This window comes from Pectinophora gossypiella, chromosome 22 (genome assembly GCF_024362695.1).
Source record: "Pectinophora gossypiella chromosome 22, ilPecGoss1.1, whole genome shotgun sequence".
NCBI lineage: Eukaryota > Metazoa > Arthropoda > Insecta > Lepidoptera > Gelechiidae > Pectinophora > Pectinophora gossypiella.
The window spans coordinates 2,885,927-2,909,282 of NC_065425.1; the positions used below are offsets into that span (position 1 = coordinate 2,885,927).

At 39.5% G+C, this 23,356-nt stretch overlaps 2 protein-coding genes and 1 non-coding gene across 3 annotated transcripts in view; all 3 read right to left on the bottom strand.

Annotated features, from left to right (window-relative positions):
* The window catches only part of LOC126377047 (uncharacterized), a 45,084-nt gene extending 37,483 nt beyond the window's left edge, over positions 1–7,601 (bottom strand). The window contains exon 1 of the mRNA XM_050024670.1: positions 7,461–7,601. The gene's annotated coding sequence lies outside the window, so the exon portion shown is untranslated. The remainder of the gene's footprint in view (positions 1–7,460) is intronic.
* Positions 7,602–14,064: 6,463 nt separating this feature from the next.
* On the bottom strand, positions 14,065–14,136 carry Trnae-cuc (transfer RNA glutamic acid (anticodon CUC)). The gene has a single exon. It is a non-coding gene; the product is annotated as a tRNA-Glu (tRNA).
* A 4,058-nt stretch (positions 14,137–18,194) lies between these two features.
* LOC126377183 (uncharacterized) lies at positions 18,195–19,499 on the bottom strand. The gene is made up of 3 exons (XM_050024876.1): positions 18,964–19,499; positions 18,745–18,891; positions 18,195–18,390 (listed from the first exon to the last, which is right to left on the bottom strand). The coding sequence occupies exons 1-3, from the start codon at positions 19,463–19,465 to the stop codon at positions 18,200–18,202; spliced, it is 840 nt and encodes a 279-aa protein (XP_049880833.1). The 5' UTR covers positions 19,466–19,499; the 3' UTR covers positions 18,195–18,199.
* Positions 19,500–23,356: the final 3,857 nt, after the last annotated feature.

Sequence of the window (23,356 nt, forward strand, 5' to 3'; positions counted from 1 at the left end):
AATGACAATGGGCACATTTGTATGAAACTTGGTCCAAGAACCTCCACTGATGAGACTTATATGTAATGAAAGCTTATACTTTCCCTATGATTCTGGCAAAGTTCTACCAGATTCTGTTCCGGGGTTCTTTTTCTACAGCCATGTTTGTCCTGGCTAAAAATGTGATAAAATACAGTGGGGGACTAAAATCGACTCAAGGTTTGTTGCTCAGTAACTAAATCTACATAGCGAGGACAAACACGGCCGTAGAAAAAGAATCCCGGGACAGAATCTGATAGAATTTAGCTAGAATCATAGGGAAAGTATAAGCTTTCATTACATATAAGTCTCATCAGTGGAGGTTCTTGGACCAGTTTCGCCCATTCTCCTTTACGTCCTTGGAATGTTGGAGATACTAATTTAATGGTAACACTTAGGTACGTCATCAATGGGCTAGCAATGGCGGCTTGTCATAAGATTGAGCATACCTGGTCTTCTTATACAATGATTTTAAAATAAGATCCAGCAATCATAGATTAGATTTAATCTAACCTATACTGACTATACCTGTTTTGTATCAACCTGGCCTGTATGTGTATGTATAAGCCGACACCGTGAAAACCTTACCTGTCCTGAGCAGTGGAAATAGCTACTTATTGATATCAATTTATCTATTTACCGGGTGAGAGCCTTCAGCGCTCCCCATTTGTCCGGCCAAGTAGTTAATGCCATCTGCGGCAAACCTACAATAAGCCACGTCAAAAAAAAATATATATATATATATATATATGTGTGTGTGTGTGTGTGTGTGTGTATATGTATATGTGTTTTATGTATGATATATGATCTACATTTTAACATGCATAAAACATAAATAGCCTATATACATCCCCCAGCTGGGCATAGGCCTCCCCCAATAAACTAATTCCAACACTTCATTATTTCCTGCCTCTGGTCGCCTGGAAGAAATTGCTGTGGAGTCTATCTTGTGTAAGTATGTGTTTTGAAATATTTCTTGTTTGTAAGTATCTGCAAAATCTACGTTTTAGATTCAAAAATTGTTCTATTGAGCTTCAACAAGTTTATCCATGATCGTTGAAAGAAAATGATTCTGACTTCTGTTTTTATGTTGTTTTGTCAGTTCAACCAGCGATTATATTTGTACCTCCATTTCGATTCAGTACAGTGACGTTGAAAGCGATGAGAGATACAATCGGAGAGAGAAAAGTGATGTTATTTTTAAACATTAGAAGCTCGCGACTGTGCGCGTGAGTTGAATCGTAATTTTGGAATGGAGTTGGTTAATGGTGCATCCACACCGGAGTTACTTTATGAAGGCTAACGTTTCCAAATTATTGTTAAATGTACGTGAAATTTATGGGACCACTTCCATATATCATAAGTTTATGGCCCCACTAAGGCTGTTTATCAGGACTCTAAGTTTATAACGCTTATTAACGACCTCCGTGGTCCAGTGGTTGAGCGTTGGGCTCACGATCCGGAGGTCCTGGGTTCGATTCCCGGTGGGGACTCATCACAAAAATTACTTTGTGGTCCCTAGTTTGGTTAGGACATTACAGTCTGATCACCTGATTGTCCGAAAGAAAGATGACCCGTGCTTCGGAAGGCACGTTAAGCCGTTGCTCCCATTTACCACTTGCTGATGTAAGTAAGTACTACATGAGCCATGTTAGGGGCCTTTGGCGGCTCAATAATTACCCTGACACCAGGGTTGATGAGGTTATTACTCCACCTCAGAATCCACACGATAGAAGAAGAAGAAGGACTCTAAGTAATTTTAAATAGATTTTAAAAGTAACTTTTAATAGTAATAGTAAAAAAAATATTTTTGGGTGTATCAGGATCGTAGTAAGTGGAACTTCGTTGTTTCTACCTACCCCAACAGGAAATAGGCGTTATCTTATGTTTGTATGTACGTAATTTGTATGGAATTGGGTAGTTTCTTTTAGATAAATTATTAAATTCTGATTACTAAATAAAGACAGATCTAAAAGTGATAAAAACATTTCCTTGCCCACTACCCGATATGTTTAATTCCCAAGGGTGTGGATCTGGGTACTACTTTAGTCTTAAATGGCCGTAAACGGCTAAGGAGTTAGACTGCGTTTCTACTGACGCAGAGCTGTGCGGATATGTGCAGGAATCGACCAATCACCGTAAGGGAGAGAGTGACAGAGCGTCTTCGTTTTTCGCTCTCTCGAACGCTGTGATTGGTCAAATCCGCACATCTCCGCTCTTCTCCGCCCATCTCCGCGTCATTGGAAACCCGGCCTAATGGTACATAGTCGGCTTAATAATAACCCTGACACCAGGGTTGCTCAGATTGGTAACCCACCTCATAACCCACACGATAGAAGAAGAAGAATGGCCGTATCCGCTAAGGAGTAAGAGAGAGAGTGCACAGAGTCTCTCTCGCTCGTACGGTCACGAGCATTAATATGTATACACTTTGGTACCATGTCACATTAACTTGTTTGACAAATTGAACTGTAAGTCTCACTAAATGTCAAATATGTTAGTGCGACAGAGTCCTAAAGTGGGTACATTATATTGCTCATGACTGTACTTACGCGTTAGGCGGCTCTCAATTAATATTGAATTTTTGTATGGACTGTCCGGGGTGTGCTAATAAACTAGATGGAAAACACCGGTTTACGCTCTGACACATTCTCAACTGTTATTAAATAGTTTAATCTGACTCGGATCTACTTAACTCTAGACCATAAACCTGTAATATTAGGGTCGTCTTTCACGGAGTGGGATATCTTCCACCGATCAGAATACTAAACGAATAAAAACAAACAGGCTGCATAAAGGTGTATGTATGGTCATGAGTACTAATATGTATACACTTTGAAACCATTTCACATTAACTTTTTTGACAAATTAAACCGTGTGTTTCATTAAATGTCAGATATGATAGTGCGACAGGGTTCTTAAGTGGGTACATGATATTGCTCATGACTGTACACTAAAGATGCTTCTATTTTACGAAACAGTAACAAATATAATTCTCTCAGACGACGCCCTGAGCCGAGGTTCGCGTCCAAATTTGCACTCTCAGGCCTGTTGTCTTAAAGTCTGTACCGGGTAACCTAAATGCTCCCCAATTCGAAGTCCTTTAAAGTTCAGCCCAGTATAATAAGCTAATTCCAATTAATCAAATCAGTTACTTTTTATGAATCGTCGAAACACGAAATTACTATGGAATTTGTATGAAAAAGGAACCTGTGACGTCATAGACAAACGAATTATACATTTTGTCACCTTTGATCTGTCTTTATTTAGTAATTAGAATTTCATGATATATCTTTGACCTAGGAAACTACCCAATTATCATTGTTATTTACAACGATCCCGGTTTCAAATCCCGGTGAGGACATATCACATAAATCACTTTGTAATCCCTAGTTTGGTTAGGACTTTACAGGATGATCACCTGATTGTCCGTAAGTAAGACGATCAGCGTCAGTGGTCTAGTAACAGCCTCAGTGGTCTAGTGGTATGAGCGTTAGGCTCACGATCTGGAGGTCCGGGTTCGATTCCCGATGGGGACATTGTCGAAATCACTTTGTGAGACTGTCCTTTGTTTGGTAAGGACTTTTCAGGCTTGAATCACCTGATTGTCCGAAAAAGCAAGTTGATTCCGTGCTTCGGAGGGCACGTTAAGCCGTTGGTCCCGGCTATTAGCCGTAAAAACACCTCCACCAACCCGCAGTAGAGCAGCGTGGTGGAGTGTGCTCCTTACCCCCTCCGGTTGATTGAGAGGAGGCCTGTGCCCAGCAGTGGGACGTATATAGGCTATTTATGTAAGACGATCCGTGCTTCGGATGGCACGTTAAGCCGTTGATCCCGGTTACTCTTACTGATGTAAGTTAGTAGTCGTTAGATGAATCATGTCAGGAGCCTTAGGCGGCTTAATAGTCACCCTGACACCGGGGTTGATGGGGTTGGTAATCCACCTCACAATCTACACGATAGAAGAAGAAAATTGTTACATAACAACTTAATGAATGCTCGAGTTTATCGAAACAGATCTGCAATGTCACAGTTCTGTTTGTTCATATTATTATAACAATAATAATCTCCACTATTTGTTCAACAAAATGTTGTTGGAAAAAGAAACAATTACAATTGAAACAAATGCTACTTATCTTCTTCTTCTATCGTGTGGGTTATTAGGTTGATTACCAACCCCATTAACCCTGGTGTCAGGGTTGTTATTGAACCGGAGTCTCATATCTCTGAATAACGCGGTTAGAACCCGGTAACATTATATAACATAAACAGCCTATATACGACCCACTGCTGGGCACAAGCCTCCCCTCAATCAACCGGAGGGGGTATGGAGCATACTCCACCAGGCTGCTCCAATACGGGTTGGTGGAAGTGTTTTTACGGCTAATAGCCGGGACCAACGGCTTAACGTGCCCTCCGAAGCACGGAATCATCTTACATTTTCGGATAATCAGGTGATTCAAGCCTGGAAAGTCCTTACCAAACAAAGGACAGTATCACAAAGTGATTTCGACAATGTCCTCATCGGGAATCGAACCCGGACCACCAGATCGTGAGCCTGACGATCTAACCACTAGACCACGGAGGCTGTTGAACTCGGTATTGTGTTTAATTACAATAATAACCGCGTAAACCTCAAACAATGCAGGGCCCTAATAGTCTATCAACCATTGATATTTTATTAGTGATAACAAAACTTCCACGTCTTAAGTACAGAGAACAGATAAGATCGATTTATGGCCTTATATTATCATGGGAAAGTGAAAATAACTTCCTACCTCGGTTTTTTCCTCTTCAAGTTACTGTAAGTTACCAAAACGAGATAAACAGGTCTTCGTAACCTAGTTACCGAGTGTAAAAATTTGACCCTTTTAGTTCAACGACATTTCAATAAATATCCTGTTTAACTGCGATAAAGATGAGTTTCAATTGTGGATTATACCTTTTTTTTTCTTATGAATTTTTTTTTTCTCTAAAACGGCGAGTGTGCATGAAGTATTTGATGAGAGTGAGGGAGGAAGCAAATTTAGTGTGACAGGATTGCAGTATGGGGAATTCCGTCATATTTGCCTAACCGAACGGGAAATAGGCATCTCCTTATGTATGTATGTATTTTTTTACTTTTAAAGTTCTTTCTCTACAGGACAGCTTAATGATAATACGTAGAAGTTATTTCTGTTTCAAAACGATCAGTGGCGACCCTAGCAAAATATTTAGGTGGTGCGATACCTCATATTCGCACCCCTCAGCCCCTTAAAATACATTTTTTTCCATTAGTTTACGGCCACCGAAAGGACAAAGAGTCAAAACGTCCCCCGCTATCAACAGATTCCAGACATATCCCATTCGAAGCGTCTTAGTGAGTTGATATTTTTGGTCTATGGCGACTTTCTCGAAATACGCGGGGTTTAGCCGGAATTCGGGTTATTAACTACTATTTTGGGTACCAACCAATTTCGATTTTCGTCATTTTTTTTTTATTTTATTCCTAAACCTCATGGAATTTGAAGTTACAACTAATTGGTAATATTTTTAAAGATACTATTGAAATACAATAAATTACCTGTTGGAAGGGGGGGACGGGTCTCATACAGTTACGGTCATGGTCCTTTACCTAATTAAATCTTTCAAAAATGTTGGTTACGGCAACCCTGTATGAGTTTTATGTGGCCGCAATCTAACCCGATGAAATTAGTTTGCGGCCAAGGTGGACCATTCTTCGTTGATTTTGGCAAAATAAAAATGTCGACGCCCGGTGCGGGTGGCACATCTTACACCGCCCTAGAGCCGCCATTAAACATAGGAACAGACTCGTCCCAACCGTATTGCTCTATGAACTCGCCCCCTATCACATGACACTTTCTTTATAGCTGATAAAGATCGGTTGCGGCACGATTTAATAAAATTCCACTTGATATTAACTCAATCATGGTCTGAATCATCCATCAAAGTTTTCGTTACGACGTCACTAACACCCTGTATTTGTAGTCATTTTATGGACCATTTGATGGACGATTGGCTGTTCATATGGTACTTCTTATGACGAGTGGAAGCAAGATGTATTTCACATCTTCAATTGAGAAAGTACAAGCTTACAACTATATTCCAATTGGGGTAGTCAGTACATTCATCGAAATATGAACACAACAAGATAACAGCGACACGGAAAGGACACATCAAAGTAATCAGTTACTTGCTTCTCCGCCTACCTCATTAGGGATTTCGCTGGTGAGTTTACTTATCTTTGGATCTATTGCACTGGAACTGATAAATACAAGTGTCTAAGTATGCTATGGTGACCCCAAATAGGGATGCAAGAAGGTGATTTATTTACTATATTGTTGTCGATAGGTTGACCGCAACCTCACTTGGTTAGTAACGATGTGGCCTAAAGGTCGCTCATAAACCTAGTACAAGCCTGAATCACGCTACTTCCAGATATAAATAAGCATACTGCCTTTACCCCCGTTTGACCCATGGTACAACCCACCTACCACTTGGTATAATTAGTTTTACCACAGGGTTTTTCTCCTGATAAACCGACCGTACTGTCCGATGGTACAGCTAAACATATTCCTGTTTGTACAGGTACAAGGAAAGTAGATACTTAAGAAAAGAGATTTTAGTAATTTTTAATCAATGACAGTTTTGTCATATCCCACTCTTAATGATGATGTCCTCCCAAAGGTATCTGTCGACGGCGACACCCTTAGCTAGTAGACTAGCAAAACCAATTTGGTTTTTAAAGCCCTGTTGCAAGCAGCAAAGTGATATATTATCTTATTTTCTTTTTGACATTATGTAGAAAATGCATCTAACGATTTCGACTCGAGCCAACCGGATTTGGTGATATGAATTTCAAATCTTGCTTCGTTCACGCACGTAAATGACTACCAAAAACCAATCAATACATTCTATCCTCTTCTTTAAACTTTCTATTTCTATGCCCAGTCGTAATTCCTTAAAAATATGTGTATATGTGTGTATGTGTTATGTATATGTGTGTCGTAGATTTTACCTAAATAAACTTTATTATTATTATTTATTTTTTTTAAATACTCAGAATAAATTATGAGCTTTCAAAAATATTTCTACGTGAATCACGTATAACATTCTTTCTACTTTCATTGATACTCCGGAAACCTACATAGTCATATATGACTAGAATACTAATCATATCATAGTAAATTAAATTGTTTACTGTTAGTCGAACAAGAGAAACTACGCAAACCACGTCACACCCTAAACAAATAAAGAAAAAATGAAGAAAACCTGTAAAAAGTCATACCTCAAAAAAACCGGTTGTCGCAAGTCGCGAATACTGTTTCACTGTTTTCATGTGTTATGTCTGATTGTTGAAATTTTAGTTCTGTGCAATAAAGTATATTTGATTTGATTTGATTTGAATAAATTAAAAAGTAATAAAAGTTTTTGACACTTACATTTGTCCAAGCGACGAGTATCCAAAACTATGAACACACTCAGAAAAAAAATGTTGGCAAAGTTTTGTTTACGTCGGAATTAGGTTAGGGAAAGAGGTCAAGGAATGTCGGTTGATACGACACACACATGCACCACGGTTGTGGTCGGTTAACTCACTAAGTTGGTTGGTTGGTCCAAGTCATCTCGCGCGCAACCGGCGAGTAGGAAAAGGAGAAAGCTGTCTCTTTCACACACTTGCAAAGCCGCAGAGATGGGAAAACTGCTTTTGCTGGTCGGTGATATCGATGTTTATGAGACATTCACTATATTTATTCTCAAGGTTTAATATCAACTATTGATATTAATTGATGTCGTCAAAAGCTTTCACTTTTGACTCGATTCTGTTACGTAAAAGTATGCTCGATACTCCGTTCGATAGAGAAGCCTGAGGTGTTAAAAAGGCAACACACTGATACAACCAACTGAAACAATATTGCTTTTTAAAATTTGTTGACATTGCGCACTTACTTTTCTATGCGCAAATGTCAAATTACAATATTGCTTTTTAAATGAATTGCTTCAATGAGGCATTGCTTTAATGTGGATTGTATATAGAATGTTTACTGTTTGCTTAAGTATGTCCTCGATACATGGGCAATGTTAGGGGCCTTTGGTGACTCAATTTGAAAAGGTCGATCATTGCTCTTTCAACCCTCACGAGACAAGTAGCAGGAAGTTTATATGTTACATAGGTACAATGCTTCTTCTAACTTCGCCGCTGGACCAACGTCAGGTAAATTTGAAAAAATATATAATTTTCTATCGTGTGGGTTGTGAGGTGGATTACTAACCCCATCAACCCTGGTGTCACGGTAACTATTGAGCCGCCAAAAGCCCCTGACATGGCTCATGTAACGATTACTTACTTACATCAATAAGTAGTAACCGGGACCAACAGCTTAACGTGTCTTCCGAAGCACGGATCATCTTACTTTCGGACAATCGGGTGATCAGTCTGTAATATCCTAACTAAACCAGGGCTCACAAAGTGATTTTTGTGATATGGTACAGTCATGAGCAATATCATGTACTCACTTTAGAACCCAGTCGCACTATCATATTTGACGTTTAGTGAGACTTACAGTTTAATTTGTCAAAAAAGTTAATGTGACATGGTATCAAAGTGTATACATATTAATGCTCGTGACCGTACCTCCGGATCGTGAGCCCAACGTGCAACCAGCAGTGGTCCAGACCACGGAGGCCGTGATATCGATATCGACAGCAGCACATCACTAGTGTGCCAAACCTTTCAAGAGCAAGGTGAAGATCGGGGTCTTTGACTCAATGGACAACACTTGACAACTCTACCTCCAGTTAAGCTTAACTCATGTGCTCTGACCTTTATCATTATCTTGATCTACATACCCGCACATTACACACTACACGCCTATTATCCGTATCGGGCAAGGCAGAGCTACTTGTAGGTAAACCTGAAGTTATTTTTGATATTCGTAATCCTCTTCTATCGTGTGGGTTGTGAGGCGGAGTACCAACCTCATCAACCCTGGTGTCAGGGTTACTATTGAGCCGCCAAAGGCCCCTGACATGGCTCATTTACCGACTACTTACTTACATCAGTAATTAATAACCGGAATCAACGGCTTAACGTGCCTTCCGAAGCACGGATCATCATGGTGATCAGCCAGTAATGTCCTAACCAAACTAGGGATCCCAAAGTGATTTTTGTGATATGTCCCCACCGGGAATCGAATCCGGGACCTCCGGATCGTGAGCCCAACGTTCAACCACTGGACCACGGAGGCCGTCACATTCGTAATAAATGATATGTTAAGGTCAGTCGCTTCTGTAAAAAAGCCAACCTGTCAAATCTTTAGGTTGGGTAAGCGGAACCTGGGGAAACCGGGATAACAATAAATGACAAATGTTTGTTTGAACACTGTGGCTTGCGAGATTTTTTAGAGTTATCACGTTTTAGTACGTGATTTAAACGCCTTGTAAGTTGGCTAATCCCTAAGGTACCTTACCTACTGTGATGATGTGACCTAAAAAACCGGACCTGTCAAATCTGGTTAGGCGAGCGAACCCCCGCAGCATGTTTTTTTTAAGTGACCTTTGTTTCTTTTTTTGAGATTTTTTGTCTTTTTAATTTTTTTAATTATTGTTGTCTAATTATTCAATTTTGTTTTTTTTTTTCATTACTTCAATTAAGTCTAGAAAGTCTGAATTGGATGAGACTTGAACCCGCAGCTCCTGCCAAGCCAGGACGAGCATGTTAACCATTACACCACCGGGTCCTCATCCTGTCCATGCGAATTTTTCAATCTAAGTAAATATAAATCTCTTATGTTTTTCAAATTTATCTCTTGTGTTATATAAACATAATATAAGTAGCTATAGACACTAATCATCCGAGGGGGGAGCCTGGGGATCTGTTAGTACAGAAGCCTGGGGATATGTTAGTACAGAACCCCAGGCTCCCCCGCGCTAGCTTGTAGTCAAGCTAACGCTTCTCACAGACCCCAGTTTCTCTCACTTACAACTGTATCTTAACTTGTTTTATTGTTAATTACCAATTATCGTGTTGACGTAAGAGTAATAAACATATTTTTATTAAAAAAATAAATAAAATAACAACAACATTATGCATGTCAGCTGCGGCAAGTGGACTGTAGGGCTTGCTTGAAGGTTTGGAGCTGTCTTCATTACAAAGTAAACACCATGGTACTAGAAAGAACACTTTTATTTGCGGTAAGACGCGGAGCAATTTTTTTTCTTGACGTGACTTATTGTAGATTTGCCGCAGATGGCATTAACTACTTGGCCGGACAAATGGGGAGCGCTGAGGGCTCTCACCCGGTACAAAATTTCAGACAACAGGCCTGAGGATGCCCAGTTGTGCGCGAACCTCGGTTTGGGGCGTTGTCTGAGAGGAAGAATATTTGAAAGAGTTAATCGATCCTAGTGCGTCGATAGCGATAAGCGCTGAATGAGGGAATTCGTCGACCACGTCGGCGGGGTCGGTATCGGGGTTCTGAAGTGTTTGGTGTCGCGAGCTGATTGGCCGCCTCTATGGCTAAAGTAATCGGGTAGTCGGGATCGTATATTACGTCCATCAAGACGCGGAGCAATACAGAGTGTATAGTACAGACACAAATGTTGATGAATCATAAATGTTCCTATTATGAATTGAATTGCAAATCGTAAAATGGCCACTTGTGGATTTTTATATTTCAATTCATATTACGATTCATAATATGAATTGCCCATTTTGACAGTTCTCTATGGAAAGTCGTAAAATGGCCAACTTTAAGATGAATTAAAGTAGTGACGTCAACAAAATTTTATTATATATTTTTTAAATGTAAGTTCTGTGTTGGTGTTGCCAATAATGCAGACGAACAATATTGACTACTATTAACCTTATTCTTCACTGGAGTAATCTTAATAAAATTATGCACATATGACTATGAAAAGTGAATGAGCGAAATGCTTTAAATCACCATTTTGCATAATTTCCGTTGAAACAGAACACCGAAGTGAAAATATTCCATTACCAAGTCAGAAAGTAATCTAAAATGAAATGTTTCTCAACACTATCTTATGTACACACATAAATTCACGCTCGTAATTCCTATTGGATTTAATAACCATCAATCCGCACTGGGCCCGCGTGATGGTTTAAGGCCCGATCTCCCTACCCATCCATAGGGAAGGCCCGTGCCCCAGCAGTGGGGACGTTACTGGGCTGATGATGATGAGGTGCATATATCTCTTATACATGAAATTAGAAGGTTAAACGAAGGAAAATCTGTACAGCGCCATCTGTATTGTTTCTGGAAAGTCCCTCATTAAACGCATTCTTTTATTTATCATTATACTTCTAGTTTAGTAGAGAAACACTATATTTTTTATTATAATCTCGACACTGCTGATCTCTTTAGAAAGATACAAATTATGTTTTACAACGTTTTCATTTTTACTACTGATGTAAGTTATACTAATAGATGTATCCCATCAATCCCCAGAGATACCTATAAAATAATTAAACACAAAGTTAATATTTTATAGACTCATAAAGTAACAGCCTCTATGGTCCATTGGTTAAGCTCTGCGCTCACGATTCAGAGGCCCCGGGATCGAATTCCAGTGGGGACATATATAACAAAAATCACTTTATGACCCCTAGTTGGTTAAAGCATTACAGGCTGATCACCTGATTGTAAGATGGCCCGTGCTTCGGAAGGCACATTAAGCCTTTGGTCCCTGCCAATTGATGTAAGTAGTCGTTACATAAGCCATGTCAGGGGCCTCTGGCGTCCCAATAATAACCCTGACACCAGGGTTGCTGATGGTAATCCACCTCACAACCCACACGATAGAAGAAGAATACATAAAGCCTGCAAATAGGTTGGTTTTGGGGTAGATTTAAATACCATTATGACTATAACCATCACCTATCGTAATATAATCACCTAGGTACCCATAACCGTCAAAATCTATCAAAGAGTTGAGCTCAAAATCACGACGCGACTCTCCTCAATATGCTGGAAACATACCCTAAACTTCTTCGGACATGTTATGCCCTCAAGGCACGGTCTGGAGAAGCAGATCGTCGTTGAGCAAATGGAGGGCAAACGAAAGATAAAAGATAAAGATTTTTATTATGATTAAAACACATAATAACGGGTTCTTACCGCGTTTAAATCAGGGATATGAGACTTCCGATATTTCCCGATATTTCATATCCCTGATTTAAACGCGGTAAGAACCCATTAGTATGTGTTTTAATTTGGTAATAACCGCGTAAACCTAAAACAATGTATAAGATTTTTATTGTGTATAAATTTAGGTACGGTTATAAATCATAGTTGCAATTATAGTTGCAAATTACGTCTCACAATTTTGCCTTTGCAGGCATATGTCACATTTGACACAGGCAATGAAATAACACAAGATAGAAAAAAAACGCACGAGGAAAGGCACCTACGAGGTGGTCTGACAACCTGAAGAAGACGGTGGGCGACAGTATGCAGAGAGCTGTCCGCGCAGCATACAGCAGTACTGAATGGAAAACCATAACCTGTGGTCGCGATCCTCAGCAGTGAAGGAACGACGAAGAAGACCTATAACCGTAAAGTTTATGTAATAAGGCGGTCGAAGTCGCGGGCATTCGCTTGTAATATAATACTTGATCTATTCATATATAATGCCACTTTCACTGTTTGGATGCTATTAATAGAGATATACTATTCATTCGCACTACCATTAATCATAATCATAAATTGTAGGTACTTATATTAACTCGCCTTATAGTACACACAAACGGTTATAATGTTAACTCGCCTTGTAGTATACACAAACAGTTATGTTAACTGGCCTTGTAGTATACACAAACAATTATGTTAACTCGCCTTGTAGTATATACAAGTGGTTATGTTAACTCGCCTTGTAGTATACACAAACAGTTATGTTAACTGGCTTTGTAGTATACACAAACAATTATGTTAACTAGCCTTGTAGTATACACAAACGGTTATATTAACTCGCCTTGTAGTGTTTCCAAACGGTTATATTAACTCGCCTTGTAGTATACACAAACAGTTATGTTAACTGGCCTTGTAGTATACACAAACAATTATGTTAACTAGCTTTGTAGTGTTTCCAAACGGTTACATTAACTCGCCTTGTAGTATACACAAACGGTTATATTAACTCGCCTTGTAGTGTTTCCAAACGGTTATATTAACTCGCCTTGTAGTATACACAAACAGTTGTTAACTGGCCTTGTAGTATACACAAACAATTTATTATGTTAACTAGCTTTGTAGTGTTTCCAAACGGTTACATTAACTCGCCTTGTAGTATACACAAACGGTTATATTAACTCGCCTTGTAGTATACATAAACGGTTATATTAACTCGCCTTGTTATATACACAAACGGTTATATATCAACTCGCCTTGTAGTATATACAAACTGTTTGTATATGCCGGTTACTATGCCATCAACTACAAGTACTTAAACCAATTAAAATAGCATTAATTAGTCCACTATCAAGTTAATGATTTCCGCATCACTAGAGCTAGGGGCCATGAACTGTGTAAAAACAAATTGCTATTCGCAATTTTTGCAGTCAATCGACCATCAACAGGTAAACCGCAAAAATTTTTCCCGACTGAGCGAGAGGTGGACAATTTCTACCGCAGAAATTCTAACAACAAAAAACATGTTTGAGAAAGACATTTTCAGTGTTACTACAAAACACAAACTAAAAATAAAATAGGTTTAAAATAGTATTTCGCGCCACGAAAGAAGTCGGCGGATTTTAATGAAACTAACTTGACAAGTCATAATAATTGTATGCAGAATCTGCGACAGTAGCGCCGCGGCGTTCGGGACTTCTTTCGTGTACGGATTATATTTTAAACATAGTTTATCTTTAACACTGTTTATGTCGATTCTGAAAAACAAAATACATTTTAGATGCTTATAATATAAATGAAATATTTGTAAGTAGCTGTTTGAAAACTAAAATAAGAAGGATTTCTGATGATGGCAGGTAATTTGAAAAGAAACTCAAAATTAATCATCAAAAGGATATTCCGATACCGGGAATCGAACCCGAGCCTCCTGGGTGAGAGCCAGGTATCCTAGCCACTAGACCATATCGGATGATGCTTCTTGTATCCAAAATACGGTATATTTACTTTATACCTACGTTTAAAATGTTATTAAATAATTTATAATAGTACACCCAAAAAAATATATTAAAATTTAATGTAAGCACTGGTAAATTATTTAGAATGAAAAACTAACAAAAAAATGTTATCCGAGCAGCATGTATTTTGTTACGCCATCTATGCTATTTCTTACGAAACTCTACATATTCGAGTTACAAAGCGTTCCAATCACTAAACAGAAAGAGCCATTGTAGTTCAAATAAAAGTCGCTAGATGGCGCTAATCCAAAATATTGTTATCAATTTGTTTATTTTATTTTTTTTGTACTTACCTAATTATTATTATATAAATGCCAAGTGCGGCAAAGAAGGTACACGTCAAAAAAGTAGGAATTATTAGGTAGATGTATTTGGATTCTATAATTAGAATCAATTCAAAACGATCTCTTAAAAGGTAACTATACATGAAATATTGAAATCGATCATTACCTATAATTACACTTATTAAAAAGTGTCAGTTGGGTACCTATTGGTGCTAATTCCTCTAGATTAATTTTATTTTAACTAATTTTAAGTTATACCTGTCATCTACTGAAAAAGGAAAGGTACGGATTGACAGCGATTAATTTTAAAAAGTATGAGTCAATGAATGAATAGCCCAGGCGAATCAAATAGGTATCCTTTTCTAGGGTATCTTCGTTTGGTACCTAAATTGTTTTCGTACCTATATACGTCCCACTACTGGGCACAGGCCTCCCCTCAATCAACCGGAGGGGGTATGGAGCATACTCCACCACGCTGCTCCAATGCGGGTTGTTGGAGATGTTTTTACGGCTAATAGCCGGGACCAACGGCTTAACGTGCCCTCCGAAGCACGGAATCATCTTACTTTTTCGGACAATCAGGTGATTCAAACCTGAAAAGTCCTTACTACTAAACAAAGGACAGTCTCACAAAGTGATTTCGACAATGTCCCCATCGGGAATCGAACCCGGACCTCCAGATCGTGAGCCTAACGCTCTAACCACTAGACCACGGAGGCTGTTCCTGCGCACTACTGTGTGCTTAAATTTTGTAAACAAAATTTCGTCACTCCCAGTTTCTGTAAACACTAGCCATATCAGACATTATATAGTTCCATATTAGTTCGATAATATGACTGTGTTTCGAGCATTACTATTACTGGCTATTATATTGGTAACTATAAACTAATCATAGTGTAAGGGAGTGTTGTGGTGTGAATAAAAAATGCAGTGCGGAGAATTGCGAAAAGGATGTTTAGATGGTTCGGACATGTAGAGAGAATTAATGAAAGCAGACTTACGAAAAATACCTGTGATGCGAGTGTATGTGGTAGAGTTGAAAGCGGATGACCTATGCGTACATACCGCGATCAAATCCAGGATGTTTTAAAGGAAGGGCAAGTCAAGAATATTCTAAACTGGCTAGCATGCTGGAAGCAAAGGTGGTGTGTCAGATTCCGTGTTCTCTGCCTACCCCAGCGGGATATAGGCGTGATCTTATGTATGTATGTATATAACACCAATCATCCTCTAAAATTTACGGTTCACTAATCCATCTTAGGACTCGGTATCAAAAGACAAAGTTGCGATGATTACTTCAGGCTCTGCAGAAGGAGTTTATGTAGATATGTACCTATATTTGTATACTTGTATACATAGATAATCGATGACTAGAATACTACAGTTCCATCTGACTTATTATCTAATAGCTCTTTCTGAGTGGTGGAGACCAGGTGTCCCAAAACACAGGTCCTTCCTAGTTTGGGTTCCTGTCTCCCTCATAAATCCGTACATACATAATGTAAGTTAATATAAACTGTTCTAAGGACGAAAAATAAACTTAAGTATTATTTTATTATTTATTAGCATTTACAAGCTCAACAGTAAAATCGATCATCATACAATAATAGCATTAACCACTTGGCCGAAACATAAGCAGTGATGTGTCGTTCCCGGAAATATTCCCAAAGTGGGAAGGTTCCTTTGTAAAAGCTCTTTAATAATAAAAGAAACAGGGCGCTTTTCTTTTTCAAATTGTTCGTTCTTATACTCTGGTCTTAAAGGTTAGGTAATAAAGATCTTCTTACATAAGTTTTGCGCTTTTTTACTGCCGGGAAAGTTCCCAAAGTAGGAACATTCCCGGGAACGGCTGCACACACTGCACTGCACTTATTGATTGAAGGAGTATGACACATACGTCACAAGGCAATTTAGAAAACTTAGTATCCGTCATATTGATTTCCCGTTTCAGTTTTCAGGACTTTACACAAGCAGTTGCAATTGCAAAAGGTCGAAGCGAGCGAACAGCGACACATTCGATATCCTACTCCATCTTTACAAAATAAATCCTTTGAGCAAATCGAGTGTCTTCAAAACATTCACTAACACTATACTTTTACCAAGCAAAGAGCAGGATGGCACGATGAATTTTGATACCAAAGAAAGTGTAGAGCAAGAAAACAGCAAGGATGTAGAGGCGAAACTTATTGAAGAAACGATACACGTAGGACCACAGATAAACAAAACAGATAATGACCCAGTCACATACCCACCTAGAACCAAACCGGAAGACGTAGACACGGTGAACGATATAGCAATAGACTTCACAGAATTTGAAACTGATTCAAAAAACGAAACAGGTGACACGAAAACTTTGCCAACCGCAAAAATATTGTCCCTAGCCGAAGACTTCATTCCCAACGATAACATCGTAGTGCCTGTAAATGAAACTGAAAATTTTATCATCCAAACAAACGGTTTGAACAGTGAAGAAGTAGTCAATTGAGAAAAATCTACGACAAGAAATAAGCATAGAAAATTCGACAAAAATAATTAAGTAAGTTTTGTAATCACTTACCATACTACGCAAAAATGTAAAGTACCTAAGCTCGTAATGAATTATTTTTTAAATTGTGATTGAACAGAATCGATCCTTTAGAAGAGTAACATTCCGAAAGGTCATTGAAATTCGTGACACGTCCGTTAGTAAACTACTTCGCGAATTTTGATGAGACTTTCACTGATCTATTTACTTGTATGTTGGCTACCACAATAAATTCCTGATAGAAAAAATATATCTACCGGATCTAATTATTTACCATTCAACAGTTAGCTACTTCAGTAGGTACCTATTTTTTCTTTTTGTTACTACTGGGTGCCCACTTGGGCGCGAACTTCGGCTCAGGGCGTCATCTGAGAAGGTTACACTTTAACTAAGCGACCCTAATGGGCCGATAGCAATAAGCACTGAATGAGGGAACTAGAAACTTTTAGTGTCTGATTATGTTGTACTATTTCTAGCTCTAAATAAGCTATTTACGATTATTATAAACACTTACAAACCGTATGATTTTTTTTTTTATTGCAAATTACGACTGAGTTCATAAAATGCATTTGCGCGAGACTTTTAACAGAGTACAAGACTAAATAGTAATTAATCGGATAGGTAGGAGATATAATTAGTTTCAGTTAGCGACCAATCAATCCCACAAAAGGACAGCGTGGTAGAGTATCTATTATTCCATAGGTACCCTTTCAGATTTCGTTGAGGAGCTCGGTGGCGCAGCGGTAAACGCGCTCGGTCTGCGATTGTTGAAGTTGAGCAACTTTCGCAAAGGCCGGTCATAGGATGGGTGACCACAAAAAAAAGTTTTCATCTCGAGCTCCTCCGTGCTTCGGAAGGCACGTTAAGCCGTTAGTCCCGCCTGCATTAGCAGTCGTTAATAACCATCAATCCGCACTGGGCCCGGGTGATGGTTTAAGGCCCAATCTCCCTGTCCATCCATAGGGAAGGCCCGTGCCCCAGCAGTGCGGACGTTAATGGGCTGATGATGATGATGACCCTTTCAGATAACAAGCACCAAGCTATACCGCCCATTTGCTGTGTCCCCATCACAAAGGAAAAAAAATCAACCACCTCCAATTTAATTCCAAAACCAAACGAAAAACGAAAACAACAATCATACATTGATTCTTAAGTGTTTTATTTACAGTCAATAAATAAATAAATTAAATAAATAAGGGTCGTGGTCGGTTAGATCTGGGCGGAGTAAGCGATTTCGTGGGCGTCATGGGCGTCCTCGTATGATCGGGCTTGGTATGGGCCGTGGGCGTCCCACGCTGGGGCGTGATGGTCAACGTGGTGCTCCACGTGGTGTTGAGGGTAGTGGATCACTTCATAGTTCACTACCTTGGGCTTTGTGAACTTGAAGATTACCATGGCACCTGTGGGAGATAGTTTGAAATTAAGAGCTGTGTTGAGAAGGGGCTCAATCATCAGAGACTGTTCTGTTTGGCATTTGTCAGATCTTGTCCATGTATTTACATGTATAAGATCTATGTTTAGTTTATTATTTTTCTCTCTCATACTTTTAGAAAAAAAATCTCTGATCCTATCGGTCTACCCGTGTGGAAGACGTTCAATTGCGAATGTCACCTGATAATTCTATGCTTTCTTACCTAATTACAATTTTAAAACAGGATATTATTAACAAACAGTACTTACCAAACGAGTTGAAAAAAGGGTAAGTAAATGGTAAAAGCAAAAGGTAATGTCATTTTCTTAATGCCAAATCTTACCTGATAAAACAAGGGAGATGAGACCAAGCGTCAAAGCCTTCCAGGTCTTGAGAGCGATCAAAGCCAACGCCAGCGGAACCAGAACGGAAGCCTTGAATTTCAGACCGAGGAGGAATGGCAGGAGAACCTTCTTAATGAAACCGTGCTCTGAAACAAAACAGCATGTTCAAATCTATTCAAAATCTTTAAAAAGTAGACGGGTTTATTAAGATCACTTACTGCTCTTGATTCTCAAAGGCTTAGGCAGCTTGATTTTCTTCTTCCTGCCTTCGAAGACCTGGGCATCTTCTTCACCATCCAAAGGCATATCCAATTCAGAAGGCAAGTCCTTTAGCAGGGACCTGGGCACATATTCTGAAGCAGCACTCTTTGTAATCTCCTCAGGCACTTTCACTCTAACCGAATGCGTATCTAGGAAACGGTCTATTGCGTCGAAGATTTCATAAGCAGGGTCCTTTGCAAGCCTAGGGTCCGCCTCGGCTTCTTCAACTTCAGCAGTCTTCACGATCGAAAGGTTTTCAGTGATCTTGATCTCGTCATCGTTGGCTACCAGCGACATCCACTGCAACGCTCTGGGTTTCACACATTCCACCGAATACTGACTTAGGCATTCATTGTAAATGTTCTTTACTAGATTTGAGGCTGTGTACTGTGCACTCGCGAAACACAGGAACGGTAGAAGCACTAATATTTTAGCCATGATGCACTTTGACTTCACCATTTTTTTTAAGACGGCACCGACGTGTGTCTGCCGTCGTGTTGGATATCACAATGTATGCCAGGATGTGTTAGGGCTTGGTTTATATAGGAGCATTAATACGTGATTTGCGGACTGAGCAGTAGTGCGCCTGTGGTACATTTTAATTGTGTTTGTAAGTGGTGATAGCGTAGTGGAAAACACTTTGTTGCCTAAGCTTGAGACGTGGATGTCCCTTTAATTAAACGGAAAGGAAACTGCTGCGGAAGTACATAGCTTTGTATCACGCCTGCATCCCCAAAGGGGTAGGCTGAGGAGTAGGCGAACTAACCACAACACCACGGAGACTGAATTATCGCCTATCGGTGTAAACGTCTGTCATTAGACTACAGGAGCTAAGGTCCTTGGTGTAATAAAGGCTTAAATAAAGCGTAAATGATGTCATGTAAATTTATCTGCACGATATCAGTATTACTATGGAAAGTCAAACCATTACCTACATAAATAGGGCTTAAAGGAGTCGCCATACTGTGAATGTGGTCACCCGGGTCAAACCATATCTCACATAGTGAACGAGTGCCCTCTGCACCGGTTCCCAGGTGGCATAGCCGAGCTGCATTGTGTGACGGATGCGGCAGACTTGGTTAGGGGAGCTTAAGCTGGATATATGATCCACGCAGGATATTTTATTTTTTCAGCCATACGCAATAATAATAATAATCAGTATTACAGTCAGTCAGTTACAGTGAATTATCAGTCAGCCTGTTTATCTCTGTCACTTTTCGGAATCGTTTGCTTTCTTGGCTTGGTGTCAGTATATTTAAAAAAAGCAGGGCTAGCATGCGCAATGTGATAAAATTTTGTCACAGTAATTTCTGACGATATAATAATGTCGTTTTGTCGATTGGTGCTAACGTTGAACCGAAATAAGTTATGTAGTTCTGTCAAAATACGAACAAATTCACGTGGCACGCATGTTAGGGAAATAACACAAACTTACCGATTTCGACAAAATTTATTGAATCGATCGATAATTTGTTGCTTGTTGTAAATAGACTCACACTCACGGAAGCACGGAATCTTTACATTTTTCGGATATCACATTTTTCAGGATCAGGACCTATTTATAAATTCCAGAATGTGTGATATTTTGTAGCTTTGTATTTTATTTACCCAACGACCACCTAATTTATAATTGTTAGTTTTATGCAATAGGCTACATGGGCAATAATTATAAAATTTTTAGAAATTTGCCTTTTCAAGCCTGCAATATCCTAGTCAAACAAAGGTTAGTGTCCCAAAGTAATTTTCAATAGTGTCTTCATTGGGAATTGAACCCGGACCACCGATCGTGAGCCCGATGCTCTAACCATTAGGTCAACGTAGGTTACAAAGGCAAGCGTCAAATCATCATCTTTCTACTCATAAGTAGGTAGGTAGGTAACATAGAGCTACACACACGTTACTCCAATGAGACGTACCCCAGAGTGATCCCACTTTGGGAACGTTCCCGGTGGTGAAAGGGCGCAAAAGTAATATAAAAAGAGCTTTATTACCTAACCTTTCATCATCAATTCATCTAAAAAAGCAATATTTATTGCAATTTGACATTTGCGCATGTAAAAGTAAGTGCGCAATGCAAACAAATGTCATCATCATCATCAGCCCATTAACGTCCCCACTGCTGGGGCTCGGGCCTTCCCTATGGATGGATAGGGAGATCGGGGCTTAAACCATCACGCGGGCCCAGTGCGGATTGATGGTTATTTAACGACTGCTAATGCAGCCGGGACCAACGGCTTAACGTGCCTTCCGAAGCACGGAGGAGCTCGAGATGAAAACTTTTTTTTTGTGGTCACCCATTCTATGACCGGCCTTTGCGAAAGTTGCTTAACTTCAACAATCGCAGACCGAGCGCGTTTACCGCTGCGCCACCGAGCTCCTCCACAAATGTCAAATAGCAATATTGCTTTCTTAGATGAATTGCTTCGATGTGGCCATTTTAACCCCCCAGGTCAAAGAGTACAAGAAAGAACAATTTGAAAAAGAAAAGCAGCCAGTGTCTTTACTATTAAAGAGTTTTTACAACAGGAACGGCGTATCATTGAACACGGACCTCCTTTGGTAGGTAAGTACCATCGCATCCCAAACTTAATTACTCTATGACCATTATTATAAAAGAAAGTGACGCCAAACAAAAGTAACCTGCTGATCGCATTCCTTACGTAACAGGGGCACATTTTGTTTAATCATTCAATTCCGGTCACAGCTCAAGTGAAAGATGTCTACTATACGGATGCTTGGCCCGTGCGGTGGTTGCTAATGAGCCCTCTTCAGGTCAGACCATCCGGCTTCGTTTTTAAATTCAAACGCATTTATACTCCTCCCGATTCTAAAAGTTATAGATACTGTGTTAAAAGCGATAGTTTGAGAAGTGGTTTCTAATCATGAAGATAGGTACTAACGCTATACTAGTGTTTAACGGTAATGGGGGGGGGCTATTTGGTGACATTGTCGCTCCCCGGACACTTAAAAAAAAAGTTTATTTAAGTAGGTAAAATCTACGACACATATATACATTTACAACATTAAAACAAACCACTACAAACCACCTCGTTTTACACAGACACCACACATTGACGTTATCGTACACGCGCATCTGTGTGTGTTACGTCTGTACCATACGATTCAAGTCTAAACTATGTTCGAGGAACCGAGCTCAGCCGCTGGTGGGGAGCGGAGAGTTGCCGTTCTATACGTAGTATTAAGTATTCCAGCAACGGCTTTGCATGCCGTTGTCACCTATAATTAAGGTAACAATTACTATGTCATTTTATGAAGATCTTTACTGTAAGAGACTTGTTATTAACTCTGTTAGTGACCTTTAATAAATAAATAAATATACAAAAAATCTCTGCTTATCATAAGCGTAAGTGCGAACGGGACAACAGCCCGTACTCTTTAACGGATATGGTCATATCCATTTAAGACTAAAGACGTTTACAAGCCCACGACTATATCCCAATTGGGATGGTCAGAGATCCATCGCCATATGAACTAAGTAGCCACACGTCACCGAGCTTTCTGTAAGAGCAACGTGACAGTGAACCGTATCGCCGTCTATACAACAAGTCATAGGTGCAAGTCCGATACGGGGAACTTGGGTAAGGTATCTAGTATTCATAGGCATAGGTATCTTATTAGCTTCCATACTACTAGATACTATCTCTGGCTATAACCTACTCCAATAAACTTTAACCTATGTGTTTCCCACGTTAGCAATTTACACGTCTTCCTGGGATATTGTGTGGAAGTAATTATCAACGAGGGTTAGAGGACATTTAATAGATATTGGAGATGTCCTTAGACAAGGTTCAGTACGATCTACTCTGAACCGGCGTGCGTGTATGAAACGATTGATGAATGTGGAGGAAGCAAGAGAAGTGTGTCAGAATCGAAGCAAACGGAATTGCATAATTGTTGGCAACATCAAAAGTGTTATTTATTTTACTGTAACATATTTTGCTATGGCAATATTACAGGACTTACGCCACGGACTTTGCCGTAGCATCTCTAATTGGTCTGTGGACTTTGCCGTAATATGTAAATATGTCCTAGTTTTTAATTTAATACAGTCCATTTAACAACATCTCGAAGGGTTTTATTTACCGGAGCAACCATCGCCTCCAACAATAATCTCTGCTTACTCTCTGTTTATATATGTATGTAGGTACCTAAGACCTCTAGTCAGCTGTTCATAAGGGTGCGCGTGAGTAGGCTTGACAGTGACCATCGATAGATTTATATTAGCGTCGTGACACCTCGTTTAGTCAAAGCATTTCATTGGTATTCTTCCACCGTAGTCACGGAGTGAAATCGACACAAATACTTCCCAGCCATAAGCACGCTAATCAA

Excerpts from the sequence above, each read along its gene's own strand:
- LOC126377183 (XM_050024876.1), bottom strand. The coding sequence starts at position 19,465 with ATGGTGAAGTCAAAGTGCATCATGGCTAAAATATTAGTGCTTCTACCG. Across the intron at positions 18,892-18,963 it reads GCCTTTGAGAATCAAGAGCA|AGCACGGTTTCATTAAGAAG; the intron begins GTAAGTGATCTT and ends GTTTTGTTTCAG. Across the intron at positions 18,391-18,744 it reads CATCTCCCTTGTTTTATCAG|GTGCCATGGTAATCTTCAAG; the intron begins GTAAGATTTGGC and ends TATCTCCCACAG.